The following is a 13,681-nucleotide window of genomic DNA, read 5'->3' as shown; positions in this document are numbered from 1 at the left end:
AATCGAACTCCAAACCTTGTACTTGCCAGGCAGGTACTTATGCCACTGAGCTATATCCCCGGCCCCTTTCGAGTCACTTACTACTGGTTGTGTGTAGCTCCAGCTGGCCTTGAACTCACTATGTAGCTCAGGCAATCCTCCTACCTCAGCCTCCTGAGTACCGTGGATGGCCCCGTTCCGCTTACCACGCGGGGGCGCTGTGTCGATACCTCTCAGAAAGGGCACCTGTGGGAGGCAGCTGCTGCAACACCACGTTTGACCACGAGAGGGCGCAGCTGGACAGAACCCCCTGGAGAAGCGGGGCGTCGGGGATCCGAGGTGATAGGGATAAAGGCAACCTGCTCATTCCCAGGGCTCTGCCTCGTGTGACAGCTACTTCATGGGGTCCCCAGGCAGGGTCCGGAGCCAGAGACTCTGGGGCACCCTACTTTGCAGATGAGGACCAAGGCGTGGCGGTGGCTGTTGCGTCTCAAGCCACCGTGTTGCAAGTGATAGCTGGGGCAGGAGCTCAGCGCGGGCCCAGTGGGGTCCCCGAGCCCCCAGTCCTCGCCTTGGGGCTTGCCGGGAGCCGCTGGACTTTGGAATGCTCTGCTGAGTCAGGACTTGGGGCTCAGCGTTCCAGGACGCAGAGGCGGGCGGGGGCAGGGACGTCCTGGACTCCAGAGCCCTCGCCTCCCCCAGCGCCCTGTGCAGGCCTGGCCTAAGACGGGCTCCGAAATGGTTCTGGAAATTGCTATGTTTTGGGGGGTACTGGGGTTGAACCAAAGGCCTTTGTACTGAGCTGTATTCATAGCCCATTTTTTTTTCCAATTATTTTTTGAGACTGAGTTTCACTAAGTGGCTAAGTTGCCTAGGCTGGGCTCAAGCTTCAGATCCTCCTGCCTCAGCCTCCAGAGTGCTGGGATTTCAGGTGACACCGTTGCCCCTGGCTGTGAAATTGCTGTTCTGAGAGCCTGCTGTAGGCCAGCCCCGTCGTGTAGACTGAGGTCCCACTGGGAGGCAGCACGAGCCACAGAGCTGCCACCTGCCTCCTCAGGGCCTAGCACACTGAGTGGCTCGGCTGGGGCCCTGGGTTCAGCAGATCCCAGGGATCCACAGGTGGGAAGAGTGTCTGGAGGGTAGAGGGGCCCTCGGGGGAGGCGGGGGGCAGGACAGGTAACAAGCAGGTGCACCGAAGACACAGCCCCCAGCCGGTGTAGTGATGCACACTGTCTTCTGCGCAGTCTAGGAGGCTGAGGCAGGAGGATCACAAGTTTGAGTCCAGCTTGGACTCACAGCAAGACTGTCTCAGAATAAAAAGTGAAAAGGGGCTGGGGATGGTGGTCAGTGTGAAGGCCCTGGGTCCCACCCTCGGTGCTGAAGGAAAAAGAGCCAGGAGACCCAGGCGAGAAGCCCCGGGCCCTGGGTCTCTGCTCTCTGTACCCCTTGTCCCCAGGCTCCAAGAGGCTGTCCTGGGTCCCCACCCACACCTCTGGCCGCTGCAGGCCCCCTCTGACCTTCGCCGTCACCTGGCGCCCAGAATTTCAGACGTCCTTTTTTGTTTGTTTTGTTTTATGTTTTTGAGACAGGGTATCTCCATGCAGTTCCGGCTGGCCTTGAATTCACTATGTAGCCCAAGCTGGGCTCGAACTCACAGCAATCCTTCTGCCTCAGTCTCCAGAGAGCTGGGGTGACAGGCCGGTGCCACCATGCCTCACTGAGTAGAAGTTCCTAATCTGGCCGGTCCTCACTCCCTGGCCTGGAGCCGGTGGGGACCGCGCCTGAGCGACCCTCCCTGCACCCACAGCTTGCCCAGCCCTGGCTCCCCACGCACGGCCCACATCCGGCCCCTGCTCGGATCCTGGCCAAGCTGGCGTCCTTGGTCCCGAGGCCCCGAGGCCCACAGGGCCCTTATCAGTCAGCCCCAAGAGCCTGAGACGGGCAGCCCCCTCTCCGTGCCCTTATCAGGGGACACATTCCAGCCTGGCTCTGTCCTCCCAGCGGAGATAGAGCCCAGCTTCCGGCCCTGGGCAGGGGCGCCTGGAAGCCAGGGTTATCAGCAGGAAGCCTGCGCCTCTTTCTCAGCCGGCTGGAGAAAGCAGTCAGGCCCAGAGGTGACCGGCTCGGGGGACCTGCGCTGGGGTCGGGGGACAGCGGCCCGGAAGTGTGTGGGACCCGGCTGGGTTTCAGCCAGAGGCTCGCAAGCCTTGAGCGGTTCCTGGGTGGCCGGCTTGCCCCGCAGGCCGCCTGTCGCTGCTGTCCCAGGCCCAGCCAGGCCCTGCCGGGGACGGCGCCCGGGATGGCTGGTGAGGGGCAGAGGCCCGGGGCGTCCCCAGGCAGCGGGCAGCGAGGCTGAGGGCCGGGGCTGGCTCCGTGGAAGCTGGCTTGGATTCGAGTCAGGGCAGGGCGGGCGGCTGAGCGGATCAGGCGGCCGGGTCGGTTGGGGCCTCAGCCGAGGTGAACGCTGGCCTTTCTCACCCTTTGAGAACGGGGAGCGGACGTTCTTACTTCACGTGGCAGCGTGCACCTCGGGGCCGCACTGAGATCTCCCGGGGACCAGAGTGGGCACACGCGCACACGCTTACTGAGCCCCAGGTAGGTGGACGGCATACGCCAATCTCTCTCCTCCCTCTCGCGGCGGTGTGGGGAGTGAACCCAGCCCCTCTCACTGAGCCAGCCCCGCCTGCTCCTCCTGCCCTTCTTTACATTTCTGAGACAGCGTCTCTCTGTGCAGTGCAGGCTGGCCTTGCACTCACTCTGTGAGCTCCTCCTGCCTCAGCCTCCCCAGTGCCGGGATGACAGGTGTGCACCACCACGCCTGGCTTGGAGCCAGTGTTTGACGTCACCACGGGGCCTTGTCATCACCGCATTCCTTGCCGTTGGGTGCAGCCGTGCACTGCCTTATCTCAGAGGTGCACATTTCAACTTTTCATCTCTGGGAGTCCGCCGCCCCAACTATGGAAACAAAGAAACGAGCAAAAGTAAAATAAACAAGTGGACAAATAAATAGATAAATGGGCGAATGAATGAAGAGTCTGTGACCCACCATCAAAGACAGTAGCAGAAGCCCTGTCCTCTCCTCGGTCCGCCTGCCACACCCCACCCAGAGCCCGTGGTCTCGAACAGGCCCCAGAGCCTGGCCCTGTGTCCAGCATCCCCTGAGGGTCTGGCAGGTGGCAAAGCAGGAAAGCTTTGCTTTTTTTTTTTTTAATTTATTTTAAAAATAAAAGAAGGAAAACATATTAACAAACAGCCATCCATTTACAAAATAGCATAAGAACAATACAAGCAATACTGAACTACAGACAAAGTAGGAAACTGACAGTGGTTGTTGTGTTACGTATTGACATCTTCAAAGTGGTTGCTCAGGAAGAGCAGGGAAGCTTTGAAAAGGGACAGCAGCCAGGCTTGGGGGAGCACACCTGTCAGCCCAGCACCCAGGAGGCTGAGGCAGGATCGCTGTGAGTTCGAGGCCAGCCTAGGCTACATAGCCAGACCGTGTCTCAGAAAACAAAACAAAACCGAAACCTAAGAAGGAGGGAAGCCGGCAGGACAGCTCTAGGAAGCTCTGGCAGGCTGGAGGGGCCCGTGCGGGGCACACAGCTCGTGACGCGTTTGCACCCTGAGATGTCACGACCGGCTCGCCCAGCGGAGCGAAGTCAGGGATGGGAACAGGGTCCCGACTTCCAGCTGCACAGGCCCTGGGATTGGGGGTGCTGAGTGACGCGCCGGCCCCAGAGCCCAGAGGCGTGAGCTCCGTGCAGTGTCTCGGTCTCATGGAAGGAAGAGAAGTTCTGGAACAGGGATGCTCACACAGAGGACAGTGAACAGGCGAACGTGAGCTGGGCCCAGCGGGCAAGCGGCTGGGCAGGTGCTGGGTGCACAGTGGACCGGCCACGGCTAGGGCACGAGGCCCAGAGCATCTGGGTGGGTGCAGGGTTGGGCTCCCGTGGCAACACTGGGTCTCCAGAAGGACTTTGTGGATGTGGGTGGTGCGGGGCTAGCTTGGGGCACCAGCTCTGAGCTCTCAGGGACATTCAGGGGACAGGCAGAAGCAAAGTGAATCCTCCCGGAAGGAGAATGGCCCCAGGTCAAGGTCAAGCCATGACCTTGAGGACAAAAATGAATCCACACAAAGACAAGTCTGCAGTCACAAGAGGGGCCAAGAACTGCAGTCCCGAAGCGCAGTTTCAGGATGGAGAACAGCCGTCTCCCCTCTGTCACGAAATAGGGCTACTGGGAGGCTGAGACAGGAGGATCTCAAGTTTAAGGCCAGCCCAGGCAAGTTAGTGACTTAGTGAGACCCTGTCTCAAAAAATTAAGAAAGGCTGGAGATTTAGCTCTGTGCAAAGGCCCTGGGTTCAATCCCCACTGCTGCAAAATAAACACATAAACAAACAAAGGGGGCCAGGGATATAGCTCAGCAGCCCCTTCCCACCGCCTCATCCAGGTGCCCCTCCCCCCTTCTGACGCAGGAGCCAGCGGGTTCTCAGGGCCACCTGATTGCTGAGTTTCTAACTCCATCCCGTCTCTAAGCCTGGGGTCCAAATGCAGCACCTTCTGAGGCCACGGCCTCCTCACCCTGGGGACCGATTCAGCTCTTTTTTTTTTTTTTTTGAGACAAGGTGTTGCTACGCAGTTCAGGCTGGCCTTGAGCTCACTGTGTAGCCCAGGCTGGTCTCAAACTTGCAACGATCCTCCTGCTTCAGCCTCCTGAGTGCTGGGATTACAGGCGTGTGCCACCACACCTGACTGATTCGGCTCTTAATGGTCTTTTGTTGTTGTTTTTTTCTGAGGCAGGGTCTCCCTCTGGACACCAAGCTGGCCTGGAACTCATGGAGATCCTCCTGCCTCAGCCTGTAGTATTCCCGTGCTGGGATGACAGGTGTGTGACACCACGCCAAGCCCTTAATAGTCTTCTTAGCACAATACTTAGAAATGGGAAACATGGAATGAATATAAATTTTTACAAGCAGTGACAATGGACATGTGGGTTAAAACTTCCATCTCATTCTTTTTTTTTGGTGCCTACCAGGAATTGAACTCAGGACGTTGTGCTTGCCAAGCAGGCACTGTGCTGCTGAGCTACATCCTTGGCCCTTCTGTCTCATTCTTTTACCTGCTGGACAAAGACTGAGTTGATGGATGTGTCCGGAGATCTTTGTGGGAGCACAGCAGGTCCTCTGTGTCCCTGGACTCTGAATTCTGGGCTTCAACCAGCTGAGGATCACAAACAGTAAGGCTTGCCAGGTGTAGTGGTGCACACCTGTCCTCCTAGCACTTGGGAGGCTGAAGCAGGAGAATCTCTGCGAGTTGGAGGCCAGCCTGGCCTCCAACATAGCACGACCCCGTCTCAAAAAAAAACAAACAATACATCTACATTTTTACAAATGCAGAGAAGTAAATGCCTGAGAGGAATAACCAAAGTATTTCACTTTTGTTTTTCCTGCATGTTCTATTTTTTTTTTTAATAATGAAAATTCATTCTTGTGTAACCCAAAAACACAATCATCAGAGACACAGATGATTTCACCCTGTTCCCGCCAGGATCCCAGGAGACTCACTGCACAGCTGCCGGGTGGGGCCGGGATGAGAATCTTCCAAGGAGGGGAGAGGAGGGGCGGGTCACACTCAGGGCAGGCTGTGTCCCCAGCCGGGCCCCGGCCCCTACCCTGTCCTGCAGCCCCTTCCGGTCAGGGACCTGGGCAGCGGCTAGGATGCCCGGCCCCACCCACCCCTATGCACCCAGTGGGACCCCATCCTCCCACCTGGACGGCAGTGCAAGGTGTGCTCTGGGCCCCTGTTTCCTGGGGACCCGGCCTTTCCGCCAGCCAGGCCCCTGTGTCCGTCCAGGCCAGCTCTGAGAGGCAGTGAGGGGCGCCCAGGCCGCAGCCGTGGGTGAATTACCAGGGGGAAAGGGGGGCTGGGAAGTCCTTCTGGAACCGTGGCTGGGTCTGGGGACCCTGACCCTTCAAGAACTGGCGTGTGTGTGCACACACGGAGAGACACACACAGACACACGCCAGTGCACACACAAACACGATGTGGTAGAAAACTGTGGTGGAAGTGCTTACATCTGAAAACGTATCACGGTGAAAAACACGCTGCCAGGCGTCCCCTCGACATCCTCGCCCTCACGTGGGGCACACTCATCCCGTCATCCCGGCTGCTTCCTGCAGCCGCTCTGGAATCCTCCTTCCTGGCTGTTAGGTGCATTGTGGTGGCTCCCTTGACCTCCTGAATCGATTCGAAACGTTTCCCTTGCCAAGCATGGTGATGCTCGAATGTAATCCCAGCACTGGGGGGCGCTGGGGATTTAGCTCAGCGGCACAGCGCCTGCCTGGCAAGCGCGAGGTCGTGAGTTTGATTCCCTCCCGGTACCGGAAAACAACAACAACAACAACAACAACAAAAAGTACCAGCACTGGGGAGGCTGAGGCAGGAGGATCGCTGTGAGTTCTAGACCAGCCTGGGCTACAAAGTGAGTTCAAGGCCAGCCTGAACTACACAGGTAGACCCTGCTTCCCCCCGGCAAAAAAAAAAAAAATAAAAGTTTCCCTTTCACGGTCACATTGACTTTGGGGCAGAACCGGAAGTCGCAGGGTGCCAGGTCTGGTGAATAAAGTGGAGGAGGACACACCACAACGTCGTCATGAGCCTGCCCTCTGGGTGGCGCTCGGCAGCAGGTCACACCCCGTGAAGACCCTCAGGAAAGAGGACTCCAGAGCTGCTGCAGACAGTGGCAAGGACGACGGGATGAGTGTGCCTGAGGAGAAGGGGAGGGTTTTGAGGGGGATTTGTGTGACATTTTTAGGGTTTAACTCTTCACCATACACTCCGATCACTCCTCGCTCGAGTCAGGGTCACATAGTGCAGGACGCTCCATCGAACGTGAACTTCAGACCAACGAAGTTTCCCAGCGGGTGGTCCCACGCCGCACCCTGCCTCTGAGCGGTACCCTGGTTCTCTAACTTGATTCGTTTCACGATTCTGAGGAAGATGGCCACGCTCCTGTTCCTCATCCAATACAGAGGAAGCAAGGAAGCTACATTCTGATGACCGCTTCTGTTCCTGAACTGAATCGTTTTCGAGCAGAAGTGTTCAGGAACCGAGGTGTTAGTGCACTGTGTTTGCTAAATCTGACGTGGATACGAGGATACATATAAACATGCGTGTGCAAGAGCATGCTCAAGCAGGAGCATGCACACAAGCGCAAGAGCACACATTTGCATGACTGTGCAAACGCGTGCAAGCCCTGAGTGTGTAAATATGCGCATGTGCGCGTGTGCCCCGGAACGAGTCACAGGTTTTCCTGTGTGTGGGAGCGAGCGCAATCTTGCGTAGTTTTATACCGCAGTGCACCCGTGGGTCTGTGTCTGCGGCTCCAGGCGTGCGGAGGAAGCACTCGGGAGGGGCGGTGTAGAGAGGCTCTGTGTGTGCCTGTGGTTGTGTGCACGCACGCACGTGTGCAAACCCACAGGGCTCCCGCAGGTGCCCTTTCACGTCAGCTCCGGAGGGCGCTATCCCGCCCCGCAGCCTCCCCTGCCTGCTGTGCCCCTCGCACGGGGAAGGTCAGCCAACCCGCTGGGCGGGGCCCGGCCTCGTGCGCGCGCACGCGGTTACGTAACGCTGTGGCCAAGGCAGCTGCCAGATGTTCCATTGCCTCCCGGGCCAGATGGCGGCGGATCTGGGCGTCCCTGGCTTTCCCAGCTCCTGAGCCTTCTGGGTTTTCCCTGTGCAGGGAAGGGCTGGGGACCGGGGTGTGAATGGCAGTAGTTGACACAGCCTGGGAGAGGGAGCTCCAGGTGCCATGACCGTGTCCTCCGGGCTGTGTATGCCGTGAGCTCCAAAGCTGCCCCTCTGCACCTGCCCGGCCTGCCGCAGCCTGGCACTGCCCTACCCAGGCGACAGGGGCAACCAGGTGACCTGGTAAATCTACCTTACTCTTTCTCCAGACTTCTACTTTTTAAAAATTTTTTTGTTGCTTGGAGACAAGGTCTTGCTATGCAGTTTATTCTGAACTTGGACTTACTATGTAGCCCAGGTTGGCCTCAAATTCAAGATCTTCCTGCCTCAGCCTTCTGGGATCACAGCTGTGTGTCACCCTGCCTGGCCTTTTTTTTTTTTTTTTTTTTGGAGAGAGGATCTCACTATGCAGTTCAGGCTGGTCTTGAACTCACTTTGTAGCCCAGGCTGGCCCTCGAATTTGCAATGATCCTCTTGCCTCAGCCTCCTGAGTGCTGAGATTACAGGCCTGCGCCACCATGCCTGGCCCTGCCTGGCTTGTAATCTCCCTTCCTTAAGGACATCAGCCAGTTTGGGGCTGGATCCACGCAAATGGCCTCATTTTAACATGGCCACCTCTTTAAAGACTGGGTCTCCAAACATAGCTGCATCCGTAGGCACAGGAGTGACGGCTGAGGCTCTGACAGGGGCGCCAGCCTCTAGGAGCAGCCGTGGTGTCTTGGGTGCCTCCCCTGAGGTCACTAGGCTGCAGCAGGTTCCACAGGGATCTCAGCCCTGGGGGCGCCTTCATCCGTGATCACAAGAGCCCGGAGCTTAAAGCAGCACACATTCCTGTCCCGGTGTCCCGGAGGCTGGAAGTCTCTTCCAGAGGCTGGCGTCCCCTTCCCAATCTCAGGCCTCTGCCTTCCTAGGCTCAGCCCCTCCTCCATCTGAGCGCACACACCTGTAATCTCTAGCTCTGGGAGGCTGAAGCAGGACAATCCCAAGTTCAAGGCCAATCTGGGCAACTTAGTGACTTAGGAGACACTGTCTCAAAGGAAAAAGTAAAACAAGGGCTGGGGGAGTAGCTCAGTATAAAGGCTCTGGGCTGCATTCCTGTCTCTCTGCTCTGCTTCCTGGATCCCGCTTACTGGTGACAGAGGCGACCCTGCCCCCGCACCCCTCCTCACCCCGCCCCTGATCTTGAGGCTGGTTCCTGGCACTGGTCCCTTCCTTGGAGCTGGTGGGGACACACCCCAGGGACCTCCTTCCCATGACACAGTAGCAGCAGTGACCGGGAACCAGGATGCCTGAAGCCTCGCAGTTGCTATGGAGACTGAGCAGGGTCCTTCAGGGAGCCAGGACCCTTCCATTCCTCGGTGACGGCAGCATTGTCCTCTCTCCCAGGAAAGCCAGTCTCCGGGGGATGAGGACGGAGCCTTCCCACTCCCCTGTGCCCAGCCAGCAGTCCAGGGAGCCATGGCCAGAAGTCAGGTGTCTCTGGGTCCCCGCGATGTCAGGGTCCCCACTCACCGACCCTCTGTCTGCCCGAGCTCGCATGTGCCTCTCAGTGCCGAGGGGGGCAGGGGGTCCCTTGCCAGGTGGCAGTGGCCGGAGCACCTCGTGTGGGACCCAACCCCGGATATCCTCCCTGACCCCCAAGCGGGGCAGCTGAGGGACAGAGGCCCAGCGGCCCTAAGGGTCAGAACTTGAAACTGGGTCTGCCAGGTGCCTGGGGGGACCCTCCCCCTAACTGCAGCCTGTGACCTCACCTCAGTGTAGAGCCAAGGCCTGGGGAGTTGTGCCAGGCCAGGGTGGCCTGGCTGTGTAGTCTTTTTTTTTTTTTTTTTCCAGTACAGGGAATCGAACTCACGACCTTGCGCTTGCCAGGCAGGCGCTGTGCCGCTGAGCTAAACCCCAGCCCCCCTGCTGTGTAGTCTTGTCAGGATCCCACAGGCGCAGGCCAGAGCCACCCTCAGCCATGACCCAGCGGCCGGGTGCCATGGAGGGCAGGCTGGGGCTGGGATGGGATTGGAGGAGGAGGCTGGGGACCTGGGAAACTCAGGAGCAGCACCCTGTCCGGGGTGAGGGAGGAGGGCGAGGTTGGCTGGGTCCAAGAGGAGTGATTGGAAAATACGGTGTGTGTTTAAATTAAAAAAATCATTTCAGTAAAAGATACATTGCCAGGAATCCCCTCAAAATCCCCTCCTTCACTTTAAGCACACTCCCCCATCGCCCTCGCTGCTTTCTGCAGCAGCTCTGGAGTCCTCTTTCCTGAGGGTTGTCAGCTGTCCTGTTGTGGCTGCTTTGATGTCCTTTCTTTGCTTTCTTTTTCTGTGTCCTGAAATGTTCCCCTTTCACGGCTGCCTCGACTTTGGGGAGGGGCCAGAAGTGACAGGGGGTCGAATCCAGTGAACAAGGTGGATGAGGACGCAGGGTCACGTTTTCACAGCCCTGCCTTTCTGTTGGACGGAGCTCAGCAGCGTTCACTGCATTTCTGATCACACCTCATGAAGACACTCGGGAAAGAGGACTCCAGAGCTGCTGCAGGAAGCGGCACGGATGATGGGAGGAGTGCGTTCAAAGCAAAGGGGAGGACTTTCAGGGGAATTCATGACAATGTGTCTACGTTTTTTTGTCTGTGTTTTTGGTTTTCTGAGCTAGGGTCTCACTACTAGCCCAGACCAGCTCTGAAGTTGCAGGGATTCTCCTGCCTCAGTCTCTCGAGTGCCAGCATTACAGGCATGCGCCGTGACACTCAGGTACACAAACTGTATTTTGCCCCCGTTGCTGCTCGGGGGAGGGAGGCGTGGGCGGGGCGCGGGCACGGTGGGGACTGACTGGTTGAGCCGGGTGGACCAGGCCTCGTCCCTGCAGTGCCCAGCACCCACCCCGAGCAGAGGCAGCAGTGCTGCGACCCTGTGACGGACGAGGGGCACAGACTCCATGTGGACAGCACCCTTGGGTCACAGACAACCCCTGGGGACCACCGCCACGCCTCTCTGACAGATCACAATGGGGTCCAGGAGGGGCCATCAGACCCGAGCCAGCAGGCACTTGATCTCTCCCACAGGACGTGGCTTCGAGACCCCATCCTTCAGGGGCCCCCAAATCCTAAAGACACCCGTCCCCTACTCCCTGCATAGGCAGGACCCCTGGGGACCCATGCCCCTGCTAGGAACATGGACCCTGGGGGCAGAAGGCTGTCTGTCCTCAGCGTAGCTAGCTGGGGTTGGTGGTACGGGCCTGCAAGTCTAGCACTCTAGGCGGCTGAAGCAGAAAGATCCCAAGCTAGAGCTCAGCCTGGGCAACTTGGTCTGAGACCCTAAACTCATTCTTCAGTAATGCCAAAAAAAAAAAAAAAAAAAGGCAGAAGCCTGCCGCAGCCCAGCGCTGGCTGACAGACTCCGGAGAGCGGGGCGTGGGGCGGAGGAGCACCTGGGAGGAGCGAGCGCCCGTGGGCAGTGCCGGGGGCGGGGAGCCGCAGGCCGCAGAAGCCGCCAGGAATGAAGATCGGACGCTGGGTGCTTCCATCGCGCTTCCTCTGGGCAGGCGGGCACAGAAAGCGGCACCCCAGCTCTGCTGGGCGCAGCAGAAGGGAAGCTGGGAGCCTGAGAGACCCTGTGGTCCTTGCTCCCGGGACGCAGCACGGTGACGCTGTGTGCACTGAGGCACCCTGGACGCGGGCGCCGATGGGGAACAGCCGGCCGTGGGGAGCTGCCTGAGGGAGGGGCAGGCGGCCTTGCCGGCCCCCTGCGGCCCCTCCGGCTGGCCTGGCGTTCCTGCCTATGAGACAGGCACACTCACCGCCAGCATCACAGTGGCCACTCGCCCTTGGCAACACCCAGCTGCCCGGCCCCTGGGACACTTCCGGGGAGCAGAAGCTGGTACACCCGGAGCACGGGCTGGAGCTGGAGCGAGGGGCCTTTGGCTCCCCGGTCCCCGTCTGCCGTATCACAGTGCCGGCCTCAGGGCAGAGCAGCACGGCCTGAGGCTGGAAGAGCCCCCAGCGGCCACCTCGGGAGAAGGGGCCGAGCACCCCGTCCCGGGAAGGCCAGGAGCAGGCCAGCCTGCACCCGTCACCCCAGCCGGTGCCACCCCGGCGCTGCGTGGGGCTGGATGCATCGGCCGCTCCCCGCAAAGCTAGAAACACACGCGTGTTCGCCTGGCGGCCTCTGTATTGTCACACGAGGTGCGCGTCTGCACAAGGCTGACCCCTCAGGGCACGCAGAGTTGGGGCCCTGGGCCCTGGGCAGCGGTTCCTCGGGGGAAGGCGCCTGTAGTCAGTATGTTCAGGAAGCTCGGGCTACACGAGCTCGGGCGCCAGCAGAGTCTGCAGCTGCGCCCAGAGGGGCTGGACCACACAACCCCTGGTACTGGGGGCACCTGTGGGAAACCCTGCTGCCCTAAGCCCTTAAGGGCCAGCCATGGCCTTGGTGCCCACGGGCATCGAGGTGAGGACGGCCAGGATCTCAACGGCCACGACCAACCGCCACCACAGTGCGACAAGACCCAGCCCCTCCCGCCACCGTCTCGGCCTCACTGGCCGTCCCCAGGTGGAAGCCGAGACACGGTGGGCCCTGGCCCCTCAGAGGAGACCTGGAGTCTGAGCAGAGGGGCGGGGGCTGGGCACTGGCAGCCGTGCCCGCTCCTGGGGCTGCCTGAGTCACTGGCCTCCAGCCACGTTGGAGAAGTTGAGCTGGCAGGCTCCAAGCCTGGGGTCGCCCGGCCCCGGCCCCACCGAGGCTGCTGCCGCCCCCTCAGGGGCCGCCGGGGCGGGCGGCTGCCAGCGCCTCACCAGGCAGAGATGAGCATCTGGCAGGTGTTGGAGGACATCCAGACCAGCTCCACCAGGCGGAACTGGAGGTAGCCGATGGCGAAGCCTGAGAGGACGTCGGTGATGTGGTGGCGGCCGATCATGACCCGAGACAGCCCCACGCACAGCGCCCAGAGCACCAGCAGGACGCGCAGCGGCACCGCCAGCACCAGGTGGCTGAGGAAGAACTTGGACACCATGGCCGCGCGGCTGGCGTGCCCGGCGGGGAACGCGTACAGGTCCATGGTGAGGTAGTCCAGCAGGCTCGGGCTCGTCTCGTAGGGCCCCCGGCGCTTGATGAGCTTCTGCACGCCCGCCACCGTCATGATGTCCAGGAGCAGGGCTGCGGGCGGGACAGAGGCCGGGGCTGTCAGAGCCAGCAAGCGGGCCCCGCTCCCCCCACCCACCGCCCTCCACCTTCAGCTCCACCCCGTCTGCCGCTCACCCTGCCGCGCCAGTGCCTGTGCACCTGCAGTTCCCACCCCCTGGGTGCTGGGCCCTGTGACACCCACTGGCCCCCAGGGAAACCCTGCCCTCAGGAAGTGCCCAGTCTCCCCCGCCTGTCCCAGCCACGTCAGCCACCAGTCTGCTTCCTGCCTCTAGGGATTTGCCTTCTCTGCACATTTCCTATGAATGGAGTCAGGTACTAAGTGGCCCTTTGGGTCCAGCTTCCTGCCCTTGGCCTCTAACATTTCAAATTTCACCCATGCAGCAGGTGGCTCAGGACCATTCATTTTTCCTGACTGAGTAATACTCCACAGGGTGTCATCCGTGGGTGGACACAGGGCGGTTTCCACCTGGGCCCATTGCTAATAATACTGCAGCTGTGGACCCTGGTGCATAGGGTTTCGCCTTCTGTTCTGGGCTCTTCCTTAGCGTAGGATTGGGAAGTCACATGGCAGCTCTTGGGGTAGCCATGGTGACTTGGTCACCCATGAGGTCCAGCGCCTGTCGGGCCTTCTGCAGGGATGGCACAGGTGACCCCACAGTGTGGGTGGCAGCTGTGTGACTGTGGACAGGTCACCTGATTTTCCTCTCTGAGGTCACTTGTCCCCTACATGGGACCAGGTCCAAAGCCCACAGGTGATGCCGGGCGTGGTGGTGCATGCCTGTAATACCAGCTCTTGGGAGGCTGAGGCAGGAGGATCGTTGGGAGTTCGA

General features: G+C 59.8%; 1 protein-coding gene and 1 long non-coding RNA gene across 2 annotated transcripts in view; one reads left to right on the top strand and one right to left on the bottom strand.

Moving 5' to 3' along the window:
- The first annotated feature begins 1,909 nt into the window (after positions 1 to 1,909).
- LOC106147043 lies at positions 1,910 to 2,999 on the top strand. The gene is made up of 2 exons (XR_001231736.1): positions 1,910 to 2,574; positions 2,714 to 2,999. It is a non-coding gene; the product is annotated as an uncharacterized LOC106147043 (long non-coding RNA).
- An 8,865-nt stretch (positions 3,000 to 11,864) lies between these two features.
- The window catches only part of Ppapdc3 (phosphatidic acid phosphatase type 2 domain containing 3), a 10,278-nt gene continuing 8,461 nt past the window's right edge, over positions 11,865 to 13,681 (bottom strand). Inside the window, exon 2 of the mRNA XM_005408361.2 lies at positions 11,865 to 12,863. Coding sequence (XP_005408418.1) covers positions 12,499 to 12,863 — 365 coding nt within the window. The 3' untranslated portion in view covers positions 11,865 to 12,498. The remainder of the gene's footprint in view (positions 12,864 to 13,681) is intronic.

This window comes from Chinchilla lanigera, unplaced genomic scaffold, assembly GCF_000276665.1.
Source record: "Chinchilla lanigera isolate Chin_1 unplaced genomic scaffold, ChiLan1.0 scaffold00112, whole genome shotgun sequence".
Taxonomy (NCBI): domain Eukaryota; kingdom Metazoa; phylum Chordata; class Mammalia; order Rodentia; family Chinchillidae; genus Chinchilla; species Chinchilla lanigera.
This window is presented reverse-complemented; position numbering and strand designations above follow the sequence as displayed.